The sequence below is a fragment of the Xenopus laevis genome, chromosome 5S (assembly GCF_017654675.1).
Source record: "Xenopus laevis strain J_2021 chromosome 5S, Xenopus_laevis_v10.1, whole genome shotgun sequence".
Taxonomy (NCBI): domain Eukaryota; kingdom Metazoa; phylum Chordata; class Amphibia; order Anura; family Pipidae; genus Xenopus; species Xenopus laevis.
In genome coordinates this window covers 33,818,915-33,838,403 of record NC_054380.1, presented here as the reverse complement: position 1 = coordinate 33,838,403, position 19,489 = coordinate 33,818,915, and the positions used below count along the sequence as shown (strand labels likewise).

General features: G+C 41.8%; 1 protein-coding gene across 1 annotated transcript; it reads left to right on the top strand.

Moving 5' to 3' along the window:
* The first annotated feature begins 8,527 nt into the window (after window positions 1–8,527).
* On the top strand, window positions 8,528–18,998 carry LOC108717542 (protein kinase C theta type-like). The gene is made up of 9 exons (XM_041564383.1): window positions 8,528–8,644; window positions 11,526–11,632; window positions 11,743–11,910; window positions 12,375–12,466; window positions 13,326–13,388; window positions 14,876–15,014; window positions 16,809–17,000; window positions 17,102–17,230; window positions 17,805–18,998. The coding sequence occupies exons 3-9, from the start codon at window positions 11,746–11,748 to the stop codon at window positions 17,919–17,921; spliced, it is 897 nt and encodes a 298-aa protein (XP_041420317.1). The 5' UTR covers window positions 8,528–8,644; window positions 11,526–11,632; window positions 11,743–11,745; the 3' UTR covers window positions 17,922–18,998.
* The last annotated feature ends 491 nt before the right edge of the window (window positions 18,999–19,489 follow it).

Sequence of the window (19,489 nt, the reverse complement as noted above, 5' to 3'; positions counted from 1 at the left end):
CTGATTTCCGTCAATCCTAACAATTACACAACACCTCAAACATCTGCCTTCCTCCTATTCCTTTACCTGTGATTAACCCTTTTCCTAAGCAGTGGTGTAACTATAAAGGAAGCAGACATCCTGGCCGCGGGGGGCCCAGGTCTACTTCCTCTATACTGTCTCCCTTCTGCTCCCTTATCCCCGATTTCTCTCCTTCCTAATCACTACTAAACTTCTGCCTCCCTCCTATTCCCTTACCTGTGATGACATAACTATAAAGAAAGCAGACCCTGTGGTCGCGGGGGGCCCAGGTCTACTTTCTCTATACGGTCTCCCTTCTACTCCCTTTCCAGCCGATTCTCTATTCTCTCCCAGCACCTTTCCTTGCCTGTTCCCATTTTCTGTGTATGTGTGTTCTGTGTGTGTATGAGTGCTGTGTGTTTATGTGTGCTGTATGTGTATAAGTGGTGTGTGTATGAGTACTGTGTGTGTGCTGTTTGAGTATGTGAGCTGTGTGTGTGTTTTATGTATATGTGCTCTATGTGTGTATGATTGTTGTGTGAGTGTGTGTGCTGTGTGTATGAGTGCTGTGTGTGTATGAGTTCTGGGTGTGTGCTATGTGTGCGTGTGTATGAGTGTTGTGTGTGTACAGTATGAGTGCTGTGTGTGTATGTGTGCTGTTTGAGTATGTGGGCTGTGTGTGTTCTATGCATATGTGCTCCGTGAGTGTGTGTGCTGTGTGTATGAGTGCTCTGTGAGTGTGTGTGCTGTGTGTATGAGTGCTCTGTGAGTGTGCGTGTTGTATGTATTTGTGTGTATGTGCTTGAGTGTGTCAGTTTAGTAATTTGAAATGCTCACCCATTTGTTAAACAGGAGAACACTGAGATATATTTCTTTACTATTATCCACTAGCATTTCTAGGTGCTTCTGGGGCCATTTTACTTGCAGTCCATGGCCAGTTCAGCATTCAGTGTGTTTGTAGATCTTGTATTAACAGCACAGCTGCGACTGACTACACTGCAGGTGAAATTGGCTTAGAAGCCCCTTCAAATGTCTAATGTGTGTGTATTTACATCCTTACTGTTCTCCTGTTCAACGAACCAGTCACCAGTATCAGGATATTTTTATAACCTGGTACTTTAGCAAATGTACTGTATGCCAATACTGAACCAACCCATACGCCCTGTATGTAGCATTGTACTTACTGTACAAGGCTACTGTTATTAGTATAATTAGGCACCATTGATCCAGGGATTATACCGATTGCCTTTTTGGAGTCAGGAAGGAATTTTTTCCCCCTTCTGAAGCAAATTAGAAGCTGCTTCAGACGGGGGTTTTTTGCCTTCCTCTGGATCATCTAAAAATGAGGTAGTATTTGTTTCAGCAAACGGTTGAATTTGGGCATCTTTTTTCAATCATAAGGCCAATGCCACACCAGACTGAAAAAGCTGATTTGCTCCTATTCACTCCATGGTGTAAGTGCACTGATATACATGGAACAGATTATGGCATGGAAATGCATAATCACCAGATTCCACACCAAAATCCGAGTCAGTGCACTTACACCATGGAGTGGATGGAGCGGATCTGCTTTTTCGCAGCCTGGTTGTGACATTAGGGTAGGGGCACACTGGGCGATTCGGGGAGATTTAGTTGCCTGACGACTAATCGGCTCGTCTTTGCGGTGATCAATCTCATCGAATGCCTTCCCTCTGTCTTGCGCCGACTATAATGAAAAGTCGCCTGCGGCATGGCACACGTGGTGCTTCGTATTCCGAAGTCGTCCGAAGTTTCCTCGTGAGGCAACTTCGGGGCGACTTCGGAACGCAAAGTGCCATGTGTGCCATGACGCAGGCGACATTTCATTATAGCCGGCACAAGACAGAGGGAAGGTGTTCCCCAAATTGCCCAGTGTGCCCCTACCCTTAATCTCACTGTTAAGCAACTATGTCAGTACAGATAAGACCATTAACATCACAATTAAAATATAAATAAAACCAACTAAAAATCCCTAAAAACAAAAGGGTACTAAAATTAATCAAATAGAAGGGGGTTCGGTGCTGGTTTTTTTAAACCGGTGATTGGCTACATATGAAACTAGGATTAGGGACTAATACAGCAAACTACAGCAATAATATTAGCTTCTATATACCAGTAGCTTAATCTGTGATTTGCTTTAATGTGTATGAATGTTGTATGGTTTTGTGAGATGTGTGTATGAGTAAATAGGCCACATTGTAAAAATAAGACCAAAATATCTAGGGCTGTATCTGGCATAAAATGCACGGAAGTTTAGAGAAAACAGGACAGGGCTTGATTAACTAAATGTTGCCTAGACACCACCTGCTTTGTACCCCCAAGTTTGAGTTAGTAATTCGATCAGCTAAATAGGGTCATCATTAGTCATCCACCAGTATTTATAATCTAAAATCCTTACTGGTTAGGGGAGTATTGCAACAAATCATGTGTTTAGCCAAGCAATGGAGGTAGAAATCCCACCTGTATTAGCTCTCAATGTGGTTTGCTCCAACTCAGAAACAATCACCAGTGTATGTGTGAGTGAAAGTCTGTGCTGTGTCTGAATGTTTACCTAAAAAAATCCCAGTGAAGAGCTTTAGGGAACAAATAGGTAATGATTGCAGCAAATCATATGGTTAGCAAAGCAGTGGGAATTTAATCCTCCTTAGGGAGGAACTCCACGGTGCGGCTCGAGGCGACACGTCGCCATGCGACTAAACTCATGTGACGTGTCGGATACAGGAAGTGTAGGAGAAATCACAGGTAAGAACTACATTTATCCGACTGTCGAATGAAAATGCAGTGTGCAGCGTTTTCATCCGACAGTCGGATAAATGTAGTTCTTACCTGCGATTTCTCCTTCACTTCCTGTATCTTCAGAACATCTAACACGTCACATGTGTTTTGTCACATGGCGACGTGTCGGCTTGAGCCGCACCGCGGAGTTCCTCCCTTATGCCTATGATCACCAGCTGATTTGCTCCAATAAAATAAAACTAGCTAGCTATGTGTGAATGAAATGTAATTCTATGTGTGTGTATGAATGTTTAGCTCCTTGTACCTCTCAGTCATTACTGAAGAGGAAAGGTCCCATGACGGTTTGTCACTCAGTGCTGGACCAGCTATGGAACTATTGCAGTAAATGAGAGGGTGAGCCATTTGCTGCAATAGGTGTGTGAATGGACAGTAACAAGAGTTGAAGCCTTGACGTGGCGTTACTGCTCATATGGGTAACCATGTGCCAATTCAACCATTTGTGACACTGGAATTGTGGAATGTCTGAGTGTCTTGTAAATGTCTTTAGACCCTTGAACAAGTCTCTCTAATCTACTAATATTATGTGTACGCTTTGTTTTTATTGAAAAGGAAATATACAGTTTGCATAGGTATTCATTTACCACATTCTGTAAAGTTGCAGCAATAACAGGTTTAAGGACTTGGATAAGCAAATACCAGTAGGGGGTTGGGCTACTGCCAGAAGGACTGGGCTTCCTACATAATGTGGGGTTCATTGGTTTGTGGTGGGTGAGGATGAGGAGGATGGATTTTTAGGATCAAGGCATTTCCAGGTGGGAGTGAAGCTCTACAATTCCTATCATTAACCTTAATTGTAGGGCAATTATTGAAGGATAAGGAAATCTAAATTCATTGAGGTGCCAAATTCTTTGGTACCCCTATTTCAATCACTACGGTCTCTTCTTCAGTCTCCCTATTTCAATCTATAAGGTTTCCCCTGGTCTGGTGACCCTTTTCAGAAAGAAATTGTACTGGCACATGTTACTTTCTGTAGCAGCTACAAGCCACAACTTTCCTTTACTCTCACACATTTAGTAAAATTGTCTTTCCTGATGAAAAGCAGCCCCATAGCCAAGGGTCAATTCCATCATGGTTGCAGTCTGCTTACCATGAAGTTGAAGCAAATAGAGCATTTCTGATTGGTCTGTCATTGATAGCACGAGCAAATGAAATTGCAGAGCTAGAGATGTTCTTCATCGCTGTAGCTGTCAGTAATGTAGAATCGATGTTGCTGGTGCTCTGGTATCTGCCAATGCCTTGCAGTTAAAGGGTTAAACATCCAATTGACAGCAGAAACTTTCAAAAAACGTTTTAAAATCCCCATTATTTATGTTGTATGCCTTGCTTAACCTTGCACACCAAAACAGCCTGGACCATCATCTGCAGTTACTCTGAAATTTTGTTCTTAAGTTTTCTTTAAAAGACAATAAAAAGTCGAATTTCCCAGCTTTATTCCAAGGAGCCGACAGCACCTGCAGGCCAAGCAGAGTTAAATGGTCAGTGGTAGAAAATGCACAGACTTGGTACAGAATGGACTAATCCATTTAATTTCTCTTAACCTTATTTACTCCAAGTAAATGATATAATAAGGAACGTTTTCATAAACGTGTGTGTGTGAAGTTTGGTTAATAGAACTGCCACATATTTGTTTGGGGCCCAACAACTGGGCCATTGACTTGGGCCTTAAAGTGACCCTGGGTGTCACCATATATGCTTGGGGAGGAGGTCTGGCCAAAAATATATACTTCTTTTGGAAGCCTTTTATTACTCTTTGGGTCTCCCTTCTTTTAGCCCTGGACTTGGTGCATGAGCAATTACTGCTGTGAGGATCCCATTATGTGGAATCTTCTCTGACTCTGACCCTGACCCCTTAAAGACATCAGTTATGACCTTTAATATAATCTTAACAAATTTGCTGAAACAAAAACAAACGTACACCCCCCCCCACACACAAAACAGATAAAAGAATACTCCTTCCTTAGTTATTATGTGATTAGCCTATACCTCCCAACTGTCCCATTTTTAGAGGGACAGACCCTCTTTTGACAGCTCAACCTGCAGTCCCTCATTTGTACTGGAAAGTCCCATTTTTCTCTGCACTGAACAGCCAGAAAAAGAAACAAAGTTTCTAACTTAATTGGCTTTTGGAAGAGAGCCCAGAACAGCCACAACAGAAGATAAGATACATTTGTAACAATTCAAATGTATCTAGATAAGCAAATAAGTAATTGTAACAATATAAGACAGGGGTGCCCAAACTTTTTGCAACGAGGGCCAGATTTGGTGAGGTGAAAATGTGTGGGGGCCGACCATTCAGCCTGACATTCTTTGAACCATTAACATTAAATTACAGGAATCACATAGCCATAATATTTGGGCACATTAGCCATTAGTGAAATGATCTGCCACTTGGTCTATACTGCTGCCTGTGTGCTGAAGGTGTTAGCCATAGACATGTACTGGAACTTAGTGACGCCATACTTCTTTAATTCACTGTACTGGCACATCAGTACATCTATTGACACCTTCAGCCCTAAAGAAGTATGTGAAAACAGCGCGTCTCTACGTGCCAGTAAGTGGCAGATCATTTCACTAATGTGCCTTAATATAACTGCTATGGGATTCCTGATCACTGTGCTGGGGGCCTCATTATTATAAATTTCATGATGGAGTCTGAGGGCGGTGTAAATTTGAAAAAGGGCTGCAATTGGCCCCCGGGCCGCACTTTGGACATGCCTGATATAAGATAACAGGTCTCTTGGAAAAAGTTAGACTCACAGATTAAAGGGCAATTCACCTTCATTAGCAAAACTGTAATAACTGAAAAAAAATTTAAATTGAAAGATATATTATGTATAAATCATAAAGTGCTGTAAAATTTTTGCATGAATCAAAGTCACTAGGAAAAGAGCTTCTGAAGCAGCTGATTTCTGCCTGTGCACAAATAGTTCTCTGACATCACGGAATGCTTCTGTACATACGCACACTGAATTTGGCCAGAGAAACTTGAACACAGGTATGGGACCTACTATCCAGAATGCTCTGGGGCTTTCCCAATAACGGATCCATAATTTGGATCTTCACATCTTAAAGGGGTTGTTCACCTTTAAATTAACTTTTGGTATGATGTAGAGAGGGATATTCTAAGACAATTTTCAATTGTTTTTCATTTGTTATTATTTAAGGTTTTTGAGTTATTTAGCTTTTTATTCAGCAGCTCTCCAGTTTGCAGTTTCAGTAATCTGGTTGCTAGCGTTCAAATTCCCCTAGCAACCATGCACTGATTTGAATAAGAGACTGGAATATGAATAGGAGAGGGCCTGGATAGAAAGATGAGCAATTAAAAAGTAGCAATTACAATACATTTGTAGCCTTACAGAGTATTTGCTTTTTAGATGGGGTCAGCGATGCCCATTTGAAAGCTGCAAAGAGTCAGAAGAAAAAGGCAAATAATTATAAAACTATAAAAAAGAAATAATGAAGACCAATTGAAGTGTTGCTGAGAATTGGCAATTCTGTATCATACTAAAAGGTTAACCACCGCTTTAAGACTACTAGAAAATCATGTAAACATTAAATAAACCCAATAGGCTGGTTTTGCTTCCAATACGGATTAACTGTATCTTAATTTGGATCAAGTACTATTTAATTATTACTGAGAAAAAGGATATTGTTTTTAAAATTTTAGATTATTTGATTATAATGGAGTCTATGGGAGACGGCCTTTCCGTAATTCGAAACTTTCTGGATAATGGGTTTCCGGATAGCGGATCCCATACCTAAATTCAGGGGATCATTTATAGTCAGTGTCAGACTTGCAGGTCCGAGGCTGTCCAGGGCTTTCAACCACATGCACCATCACCCTCCCTGCCTTTGCCGCAACCCCCCTACTGGCCCCCAAGAGTTCATGTCTTGTAGTTTGGAGCGATCGGGGTCAGAAGGTGAGATCAGGGGGCAGAGAAAGTGGTAAAGGGTACAGGTCTGGGTTGACAGTGCCCAGAAGTTCTGAGGCCCACCGGGTTTTTACCCAGTGTCCTGCTGGCCCAGTCCAACCCTCCTTATAGTGACAATGATGGGAATCTGATATTTTTGGCAGATGGACCTGATGTGCTGCACATGCGCCTATTGCAGAGATTTAGGTGACCCTACCCTCAAAACTTATTTAGAAAAGCCTACCCTACCCCAGGCAGATTGGAACCCTAAAATCAGCCATGTTAACTTAATGAAGAAGAACTTTTGCTGCTGTTAAACTGGCTTTAAGCTGCAATTTTCACTACGTTGTCACTATAATAAAAATACTTTCTTTAACAGGCGTTAGCACTGTAAGTGATCAGAGAGTCTTTCCCCCTGTTCTGCCTGTGACATGATCCAGCCCAGTTACAGGCAGGCAATGAACTGATTGGTGGGGAGGCGGGAGAAAGGCCTGAGGCATGCTGGGAGCCCCAGAGGCATCTGGGAAAAGAGGAGGACCCAGTGAGAGTCTTCCAGGGGCGCCCCCTGTATAATTTTCCAGAAAGTGAGTGAGAGCCGCCCAGGATACAGAAAGGATCTGTGACAAGCTGTGGTGTGCTGGGCTTGGGTGAGAAGCCTAGGGCTCTAGCTATACAGGAAGAGCCCATCCTACTCTGTGCCCAGTTTCCTGTGAATCCCTCTGTCAGCTTTGTGAGTCCCCAGTGTGTGATGCACCAGAGGGAAGGTATTGGAAGGTACCAGTGTGTAGCCCCCTGTGTGAGGACATGAGCCTGATACATAGGAGCAACTGACTAGTCCAAAGGAGAGACACTCTGGAGCTGGTAGCCAGGGCCGCCATCAGAGGGGACAGTTGTCCCAGGCCTGTGGATTTTTGTGTGTTAGGGAGGTACGGCCATGTTTCACTTACTTGATAAGATGGCTGTCAGCCTGCTGCAAAGTTTAGAAGAGAGGACAGGAGCTCTGGTGTATCCTCATTGGTTGCTTAAGTTTAAGTCCCGGTAAAGCTGTACAGGGATTAGATGAGTAGGAACTTCACCTCCAGCCTATCCAAACCCAGTGCAGCTTCACCGGGACTTAACTTAATCGACCAATGAGGGCACAGAGAACTGAATAATAATGCTGGCACCAGAGCTCCTGTCCTCTTTTCTAAACTTTGCAGCAGGCTGACAGCAGGGGGGGGTTAATCAAGTAAGTGAAGCATGGCTAGGCCCCCCTTAAGAGCCAAACATATGGGGGACTGGTCATCAATATTTTCTTTTTTAACTTAAAGGAAGGTCCTGGCCACCAGGCTTTATATAACTTGTGGGGGGGCCCAGGCCATCAATATTTTTTTTTACTTGCAGTAGGGGCCCTGAACTTCAATGGCTTTTTGCACCACCTTTATAACTTAAGGGGGTTACTGTTTTAGTTCTGATATCTGTTTGGTTTTTTTACTGTCGGGTGGGTGAGATATGAGGTGGGGCTTAGGGGCGGGGACCAGGGGGCCCAGAAAATTTTGCTGTACAGGGCCCCGTGATTTCTGAAGGCGGCCCTGCAGGTAGCACTACCTGGGGTTTATTAAGATTTCTTGTGGAAAAGACACATTGACAGGCACTGAACTGAGCAGTTACATTGTCCATCCAGAGTAGAGTGGGGGACTTGAAAGTCTGTGATAGTGAGTTAGACTGATCCCACATGTCGTACAGTGCAGGAATCCTAATTGCATTTATCATTTTTGCTTGTTTCATCTTTATATAAAGTGTATTTTTGTTGCTGCAAACTCTGTGTGTTTATTTTTCCTAGAGACATAGCTGGAGGCACTGTGAATCCCAGTATCTCTCAAAAGCAAAGAGATCCAGGTCTGTCGGATTGCCACAGGAAGTGCACCAGTGCACCAGAGGTAAAACCAACAAAGCCATCTCTCTGTCCATCAGAGTGGTAACAACTAGGTTTCAACTGGGCCGACAGGACACCGGGTTAAAATTCATTGGGCCCTGCCAACCCAGACCCTGAACATCCCACTTATTCCCCTCCCCCAGCCCAATCGCAGCCCCTGCTATGTACATAGTGCATACCTCCCAACGGTCCCCTTTTTTGGGGGCAGTCCCGATCTTAAATACATATCCCACTGTCATGGATGGTGGGATTCAATCTATGTTTTTCTGCATTGATATTTCTGGCATGACTGGTATTAATGGAGTCAGTGCTCATTTGCCATTTTTTCTGTGCTCTTACTGGCTTGTCTGTGGTTGCTGGAGTACTTGTTAGCCATTTTTACAGTGATCTTAATAATGCTGATTATAAATTCTATGTAGTAATTATACTGGCATGTCTGGGGGTTAATATCCATTGTATTTTGTGATTATACAGGCACATCTAGGGGTTAATATGCTCATTATCCATTTTATCTAGTGATTCTACTGGCATATCTAGGCCTAACTTGTCCTTTATTCAGTTTATTTAGTGATTCTACTGGCATGTCTAAGGCTAATATGACATTTATCCATTGTATTTAGTGATTATACTGGCATGCCTGGGATGTGTAAGTAGATATGGTATGTGAGGGTGTGGTCAAAAATGTTTTCCATGTGAACCAGATCTTTTGGTCCCTCTTTCTCTTTCTAAAATGTTGGGAGGTATGATACTGTACATAGTGAGTAGCTTTCTCATACTTTGTCACACAGTAGTAAGAGTCTCTCAGTGTACAGAAATATCCCTTAAACTTAAGAGTAGGCCACATTCCTATTCTGCCTAGTCCATGCCCCCATTCAACCTAAACCAAACCATGCCCTCTTTCATCCTGACCAAACCCCTCTGCTACCACTAAGGGGTAAACATATTGGTAGCTCCTGAAAACAAATGGGTGGGATGACAGATCTGAGCTTATGATGTACTAATAAACTATGCTCGTATGCCTTTTCTTTCTGTTCCCATCATAATCACCTTGCATTCTACAAATATACTTTACTGTTTTAAAAGCTTTTCCATTTCACACTTTAATTATTGTACTAAAGCTGTACAATCACACTGTCATACATTCATCTAAAGAAGGCATCCAACCAATAGCACCAACCAGTATATATATAAGGATTCAAGCTCTACTAGTTTTGTTGTTATTGATCTTTTATATACTGTAATGTAGAGCAGCATACATTTTTTGCTCTCAAAAGTTTACTTTTCTTCTGAATTAGAGAAATGTTTGTAGTAGCATAGTCTTCAGCTTTCAATTGCATGCTTGTTACTCTATGGTAAACCCAATGATGTCGCATGCCACTGCTGTGGTCACATGACACACCTAGCTTAACGGTCACTGCTAGTTCAGACCAACTGCTGTTTGGACAGTGAGTAGGAGAGAGGAGGAGTTTTAGGCTAGCGAGAGATAAATTCATACAAATTACGAAAAAATAAAAAATAGTATAGGAGGTATAGTATCGGAGTAAAGGAGAACATGGATTTGCGTGAGAAAAGGAGTGTGAGTCCGGCTGGACAGGTAAGAAATGTAGTGAAAAGCTGCATTGAAGAGAAGACCAACAAGGATTGGATCAAGGATTCAGGAGAAAGAAAAACAGATACAGAAAATACGAAAAGTTGCATAAATGCACAGACAAGTCAAAATAGGAGAAAACGTGTCAAGAAACAGACAGAAAACAAAGAGAAGACCATTAAAAGGAGAAGAAATGAAAAAGGACAGATTGAAAAAGAAAGCCAGGCAAAGAAAACCAGTAAAGATGGGAGGATTGAAAGGAGAAGATTTGAAGAAGGACAGATAGTAAAGGAAAATCAGGCAGAGAAGATCAGTGAAGATGAGAGAATTAAAAAGAGAGGAATTGAAGAAGGACAGACAGAAAAGGAAAGCCAAGCTGAGAAGACCAGTAAGGATGCAAGGATTAAAAGGAGAAGAGTTGAAGAAGGACCGTTACAAAAGGAAAGCCATGCAGACAAGAAGACCAGTGAGCATGAGAGCTATAAAAACAGTCAGATCGATAAAGATAATAAAAAAATCACAGAAAAAAACAGTAAAGGAACAAACATAGAGCAAAAAGAAGAGAAGAACAAAAGATTAAGATCAGAAGACCCTTTAGAAAGTAAGGAAACTTTACTACTCTTTTTATCAGTTAGGATGAACATACACATTTCTTTAATCCCTAGCTAGAATTGAATCTAGGTGTCCAGTACTACCAGGCAGTCCCACATTGATATTAACAGTATATGGACTAAAAGTGCTTATAATAGCAAGCTGGACATTTTAACATTGTCCTAATGTACCCTTTACGTGCCCTTCAACCAATTCCCTCACTTGCTAATAAACAGCAACAAAACTGCTAATTTCCCTATATACCCTGTGCTGTTTAGTGTCTAACATACGCTACTATGTACAGACTAATAATGATAAGTTTTTTCGTTTTCACTGAAAAATTGTCAAACTGCAGAAATGTTTTTTGAAGTCTTAGTGGGCAACATTTTTACAACTGAATTGTCAATGGGTGTTTTTTCTCACTCTTAATTTATAAATATAAAGTCAGTGGGGATCATTTATAAGCACTGGGCAAATTTGCACCTGGGCAGCAACCCACGACAACTAATCAGATGATTACTTTCATTGCTTAACCTGCAGTTGGCTGGAAAAAGCTAATCACTGATTAGTTGCTATGGGTTACTGCCCAGATGCAAATTTGCGCAGCGTTTATAAATGAGCCCCAATGGATGTTTTTTCCATTGGTGCTCCTCACTACAGTTAAGCTGTGATGTGCACTCCTAACGTAATTCTTTTCTCTAACAAGGTGGAAGCATACAGAAGAGACCCTGTCTGGACATTGAAAGACCTGCTCCCCTGGATGTCAATAACTACAGCTTCCACTCTATACTTGGACGAGGAGGCTTTGGCTGGGTGAGTGAAGGATTTCCCAAGTCATTAAGCATGTTTGTATAGCAAGATACATTGCTTTTGTTTCTACAAGAGACCCTGCGATATTCAATCTCTTCTCTTATTTTTATTAGGTGATGTTGGCTTCTTTTAGGCCAAAGAAACAACTTGTGGCAATGAAGATCTTGACGAAGGAGTCTGAGAAGAACGACTGCCATGCCATCGCTAAAGAGGCCCGTCTACTAAAAATCAGCAGAGAATGTGCATTTTTATGTCAATCTTATGCAGTTTTTCAGTCAGAGGTAAAGTATACTGGGCCTCATGCACAATAACGGGTTAAACATAGCACTTTCCATATGTGCCTAAGATTTAGTTCTTGACACTCGCAGGACTTATTGTCAGGGGTACTTAAATATATTAAAGTCACATGACTTTGAAATGCACGCTACACAACTCCTAATACTGCCCTATTTGCCCTGTTAAACCGTGATCACTACCAGTTTGCTGGGAAAATGCCATCAAGCAGCAATAGATTGCAGCTACCAGATCCACAGCGCAACTCTGCATTTTATTAACAGGTACTAGCAAATGGGGCAGTATTGGGAGTTGTGTGTGATGCAGTTCGGGGGGGGGTTGGAAGTTACTGCAGACGGCCCAAGTTGCATAGATGGTTTTGTTCCCCTTTAAACAAGTACCTTGAAGCCCATCTTATCACCAGCTCTATTTTTTGGTATTAATGTCTCATGTCTCACATTCTTCTATCCAGCTGGAAGCCTTCTTTGTCCTGGAATATGCCAGTGGGAAGTCTTTAGGGCAAATGATTTCGAGTGAAGGAAAGCTACCAACATCAACAATCAGGTGAGTAATATTAGGCCGAAATAATTCCAGATAGGGTTGCCACCTTTTTTGGAAAAAAAATACCAGCCTTCCTATATGTTTGCTTTTTTCCCCTATATCCAGGGCAAGTAAAAGGGAAAAAGGTGCAATGCTTATAACTTTTCACATTAGCTCTTTTGATCTTGCACCCAAATCCTCTTTTTATATACGTATATATAAGGGTAATGAGCATGGTTTATATTTGAAATCTAATTATGCAAGATTTGAACATGTTTGTCCTGTTTATAGGGATGGTTCACCTTTAAGGTAACTTTTAGTATGTTATAGAATAGCCAATTCTAAGCAACTTTTCAATTGGTCTTCATTATTTACTTTTTCTAGTTATTTGCCTTTTTCTTCTGACTCTTGCAGCTTTCAAATGGGCATCACTGACCACTTCTAAAGAGCAAATGCTCTGTAAGGCTACAAATTTATTGCTATTGATACTTATTATTAATCATCTTTCTATTCTGGGCTGCTCCCATTCATAATCCAGTCTCTTATTCAAATCAGTACATAAAAAGTGAAAACCAATTAATAAAAAGTGAAAACCAATTGCAAATTGTCTCATGTTAAACAAGGGGGTATTATGTCCCATTAATACATTTATTTTTTCTATGTCTCAATTACTCTTGGCATACACAAACACAAGATACATCATTGGGACAAACTTGTGCCTAATAAAATGCTTTATTTAACAAAAAACTGTGTTCCTGGCAGGATGATTTTTTTGCCATGATACTTAATACACTAATTGATATACAGATAAGTGCATTACTTCTGAGAGAAACATTAGAAATGGTGTGATACAGGAATGTTGATTATTTTCTTCTTTGAACAGGTTCTACACAGCAGAGATGGTGGTTGCCCTCCAGTTCCTGCATTCCAAGGGAATCATTCATCGGTCAGTAAAATCTCAGTATATTGTGTTAAACATTTAATATGTTATTTAATGTATAACTGTTATGATCAGGGCCGGGCCAAGGTATTTTGGCACCCTAGGCAAGGACTTCAATCAGTGCCCCCACCCGGTCCTACATTACCATTTCCCACCTTACCATTCAAATTGCACACCCATTATGTTGCCCCATGTACCTGTGCCAGCACCTATCATATTGCCCCATATGTACCTGTGCCAACGGCAGTCAATCTCTCAGATTGCTCCCAAAACCCCAATCTGCCAGCATAAGACAAAACATGCATCATATTGTTACCCCCAGTCTGTAATTACGCCAGCAGCAGCCAAAATAATACATCATATTGCCCCTAATTTGTACCTGTTCCAGCAGAAGCCAAAAATCCATCATAATGCCCCAAACATCTGTGTACCTGTTCCAGCACCTATCATATTACCCCCATTTGTACCTGTGCCAGCAGCAGCCAGAAAATCCACAATATTGCCCACAAATATGTACTTGTGCCAGCAGGAGCCAAAAATCCCTAGTTCAGGCCCTGGTTATGATTCCAATTACTGGTAGAGATCTGTCTTGTAAAGTTCTTCGAGATACCACTTAATTTAATACAGGTATTTAGATATATAAACAAAAGGCCTTTGTCATACAGGGGGGTTAGAAGTGAATACTTGTTAGCTATAAATAAGTTTCATATATTATGCCCTCAATCAATCAAGGACAGTGGCACACAGTGGTTTTTATCGCCCGCTTAATTTCTCAGTTGCTGGCAGGTGACAAATTGCTGAAAAATACCCTTCAATAGGACATAATGGTACCAGCTCTAACTGGAAGTGTATTTTTCTGCAATTTATCTCCACTACCTTCATGTAAAAAAATGGGCAACAAAATGTTCTGTCTTTTCTAGCCAGATGCAGGTAGCAGCTACTAAAATATCTGTGTGGCAGATGAATTAATACATATATGGGAAGCTTGTTCATGGATCATATTTGCATAACTATAGGGGTGCAGACCCCCACAACTGCAGATTAGTACAGAGGAACAGGTAGGGAGACTGGACAGCAAAGAAGGGGACCAATGAATATCCCTGATGCAGTGGCATAACTACAGGTTACAGGGGAGATCAGGGCAACAGAGGGTGTGGCATGTAGGGCTATGGGTGAACTAGTAACACTTGATTTTGCCCACATCACAATTTCATGTAAGGGGGTCTTGTGAAATCTATTTTTAGGGGGCCGGCTTTTGAAGATACACCACTGCTCTGATGCCTATGTTTGTGCAGACACACTGCAAGCCATTCTCATGCAACAAATATGGGGATGGTCATGTGGACCCAGGGTCACACCCCTGACATTAAAGGCAATATGTGATTATAGGAAACCTATACAGGCCTTTATCTTATTAAATAACCCTGTCCTCTTTCCAAGAACTCCCTCTGAATTTCTATGAAACTAAATTGTTCCTAATATTTAACCTACAGTGATCTCAAGCCGGACAACATATTGATCGATAAAGACGGCCATATAAAGATCTGCGACTTTGGTATTGCAGAAGAAAACATCATTGGCCAGAGGAAGACCTACGGCTTAGCAGGAACCCCTGGATACCGGGCACCAGAGGTAACATAATTTCTTGTAAAATATGTACAATATATCCATAATAGTATAAATATATAAGGAAGAAAGGTTTGTAAAACTATAAAATAAAAAGTATAGAATAGCATCAGAATCTCAGATGATCCCATTCCCATGGGAAACCATCACCTAACAAGTGTGCAATCCTACTATACAGTATGTCAGACAATTTATATTCTTGAAAGAGTTTAGACTGGTCTGAACCCAATGTGGCCTTTAAAAATGATTACTGAAATTAAATTAAAACTATGAGTGCCAATGCTAAAACCTTTACACTTTTACCAGAAGAGGGATTGACTTTGTTGTCTGAAAACCATTTAAACACACTGTACTTCAATATTAAAAGAAATATATGTATTAAACAACAGGCTAACAGTACTTCCCACCTAAAAATCACTGGTGACTAAAAGGAGAGGCCTCTCCTGTTGCAATTAAACTTTAATTAAAGCAAAGTATACTCGATTACATTCAGTAAATATCAGTTGAAGGTACAAATTCTTAAATGTGACCTTAGAATCAATAAGTTGATTATAATAGTCAGGGCTGGGCCAGATCGGGCGGTGCCCCAAGCAACTCGTCTGGTTGCGTCGCCCGCTCTACTATGCCATGCGCACGCACACATGCTGTCAGGTCTTGTTTCCACGTGCGCATGCGTACTGACAGGTGCCCCAGGGAAACAGTCTGGTCGCGTTGTCCCCTCTACTATGCGTGTGCTGCGCATGCACACACACGCTGACAGATTTTGCTTCCATATGCGCATGCGCACACCACCCACCCCTCATGTAGGCACGCTTGTATGCACGCCTATCACAGAATTCTTCAGGTTGGACTGGGGTAGGCAGCGGTTAAAGGTACGTGCCGGGCTCCCTCCAAGCTTTGCATCCTAGGCACGTGCCTACTCTGCCTACCCCTAGTTTCGGCCCTGATAATAGTTTAGGCACAGCAGTACTGTAATTCCTCCCCTTGCACAGGGTCCTGCTGTGGGAACACATGAATGCACTGGCAATTCCTGATATACATTGGAGTACATCATATATCCAGAACTCCAATGCAAATATATCCCACCCAAGTGTGATTCACTTTGTTAGTTGTTTGGGAAATTGCAAATTAAATTAAAGAGGATACTCCACATACTTGTTCCCAAGCGCATATGTTCCTCTCAATTACCCACCAGTGATTTAAGGGATGGATGTACTTTTTTAACCTGTTTGGTCTACTTACTGATGCACATACACAGTAGAGGGAAAAGCCAAAATTTAACAAAAGTGTCGGCTATTTAATTCTACTGCACATGCGTCTGCCCCGGGAAATTTGAAAACCGTGAAATCAGGAAGAGTATTGATCCGTGGGGTTTGCTGGAATAACCCCAGGTCAGTGCAGTTTTCTGCTGATGGGAGCACTGGTCCTGGGTAGGTAAGTTAAGTAAATATAATCACTTGCAGGTGCCTAACTTTTGGTATCCCCAAGTGTAAAATTGTCTTCCTTCTCCTTTAATGTTTTACGTGTTTTTAAAATACACAGTCCTTTTTCTGATGCAGTTTAGATGTTCCAATTTGCAAAAAGTCATCCCATGTTCTAGGCAATAATCTCGTTGCTATGACATAAGTAGTGTGATTCCTATTGACAGTAGTGAGAAGCAGTTTATAGCAATTCCATGGAGAAAACTATGTAACCTTGTAATTAACTTTCATTGCTTAGTTCTCTATACTAACATAAATAAAAGGAGTAAATTAGGTTTTTTTGCTGCAGTAATTTGTTTCATTTATTTTCTCTTCAAAGATTCTATCATATGAGGACTACAATGCAGCCGTGGATTGGTGGTCTTTTGGGGTTACAATGTACAAAATGGCCACAGGAGTCTTGCCGTTTTCAGCAGCAGGCAGCATTCAAAAACAACGTTTGGTAATTATTATGAAACCACCAACTTACCCATGTGATATGAACGAGGAAATGCTGGACCTCCTGCCTAAGGTAAATTGGTATACTGGCATATCTTTACCTGCTCATAATGCAGACAGTTACCTATTATAACATCTGCAGTACTCAAATATATGATCATGTTTCCCTTTTAGCTTTTGGAAATGAATGCGACTCAACGGATTGGACTGAATGGTAACATCAGGGAGCATGCTTTCTACAGCACCATCAACTGGGAAGATCTGGAGAACCGAAGACTGGAGACCCCTTTTCAGCCAGGAATGGTAAATGAATGTGCTGGGCAATCAATGTGATACATTTAGTAAGACTCACCCTGCAGGTGCACTACTACTCTTTTTGTATAATTTCATGAATTGGTAGGGCAGAGGTCTTCTGACATGGGTTAAGGCTCTCATTTTTGTTATAGCTGTATGAATTATATAAAAACAGTCATAACCATCATTCTCCCATTGTTTCAGTGATGGCCAGCTAAAACTTTTACCCCAAATAGTTGTTAAGTTAGGCCTCCCTTAATAACCTAAGGTGGCCTTAGGTAGACAGTACCATCATTTGCTGCTGCTGATATCTACCAGAGTGATAGGGGATAGCAGAGTTAAGATAAAGAGGTTGTCCCAGTTGCATACAACAACCCTTGCTGTTATTGGGATGGAGGGCAGGTCAGCTGCATTACAACACCAGGTAACTGAGTTTGCCCCTTTTCTTCCTTGTAGCGAGGAAGCCCTCAGAGACCAATAAGGTGCAAAAACAAATCTACATAAAAACACAAGTCAAATAAATACTAAATTCTGCCATGTGAAATGTTATATAAAAGGTTAAGTGCTTTTCCCTTGTTCACAGCCACCTGTAGACGACTTCGAAGAATTTCCGATAACGTTCTCCCGTCAAAGTTCCAGTGAAAAAAACAATCTGAAAGATTTCTCTGAAGTTGATCCCAACTGGAACTGGCAGGAGTAAGGCATTACCTTTGTTCTAACATGGGACACCATCTTTAGTTGCTGCCTGTAACAACCTGAGGCCCTTAACATCATACCATATTTGGCAAGCTCCACCCCTAAACAACCAATCCACCTGTATTGTCAAACCTAAACCATCTCCTGTGAATGTCACCTGGTTCTACCATCAACACCAGCACCAGACGGGATCTTTGACTGTAGCTTCTAAAGGATGGAAATAGAAAGGTACTGTGGTGAGTTTACATCTTGAATGAAGATTACTAAATAAAACCAGTTTACACCCCCCCCCCCCCAAACTTCTGCCTCCCTCCTATTTCCTTACCCATGATTAACCCTCATCCTAAGTGGCTCACGCCAGTGGCATAATCATAAAGGAAGTAGACCCCATGGCCGCGGGGGGCCCGGTCTACTTCCTTTATATTGTCTCTCTCCTACTCCCTTATCCCTGATTTCCCTCATCCTGATCAGTAAACCACACCCCAAACCTCTGTCACTCTCTTATTCCCTCACCTATGATTAACCCCTTTCCTAAATGGGCCACGCCAGTGGCATAATTATAAAGGAAGTAGACCCCATGGCCGCGGGGGGCCCGGTCTACTTCCTTTATACTGTTTCCTCCTACTCCCTTTCCTCTGATTTCCCTCAATCCTAATCATTACACAACACCTCAAACATCTGCCTTCCTCCTATTCCTTTACCTGTGATTAACCCTTTTCCTAAGCAGTGGTGTAACTATAAAGGAAGCAGACACCCTGGCCGCGGGGGGCCCAGGTCTACTTCCTCTATACTGTCTCCCTTCTGCTCCCTTATCCCTGATTTCCTTCCTAATCACTACTAAACTCCTGCCTCTCTCCTATTCCCTTACCTGTGATGACATAACTATAAAGAAAGCAGACCCTGTGGTCGCGGGGGGCCCAAGTCTACTTTCTCTATACGGTCTCCTCCTACTCCCTTTCCAGCCCCATTCTCTATTCTCTCCCAGCACCTTTCCTTGCCTGTTCCCATTTTCTGTGTATGTGTGTTCTGTGTTGAGTGTTGTGTGTGCTGTGTGTGTATGAGTATTTTGTGTGTATGAGTGGTGTGTGAGTATGTGTGCTGTATGTGTATGCGTGGTGTGTGTATGAGTACTGTGTGTGCTGTTTGAGTATGTGAGCTGTGTTTGAGTGGTCTGTGAGTGTGTGTGCTGTGTGTGTATGAGTTCTGGGTGTGTGCTGTGTGTGTGTGTTTGAGTGTTGTGTGTGTATGAGTTCTGGGTGTGTGTATGAGTGTTGTGTGTGTACAGTATAAGTGCTGTGTGTGTATGTGTGCTGTCTGAGTATGTGGACTGTGTGTGTTCTATGCATATGTGCTCCGTGAGTGTGTGTGCTGTGTGTATGAGTGCTCTGTGAGTGTGCGTGTTGTATGTATTTGTGTGTGTGTGTGCTTGAGTGTGTCAGTTTAGTAATTTGAAATGCTCACCCATTTGTTAAACAGGAGAACACTGAGATATATTTCTTTACTATTATCCACTAGCATTTCTAGGTGCTTCTAGGGCCATTTTACTTGCAGTCCATGGCCAGTTCAGCATTC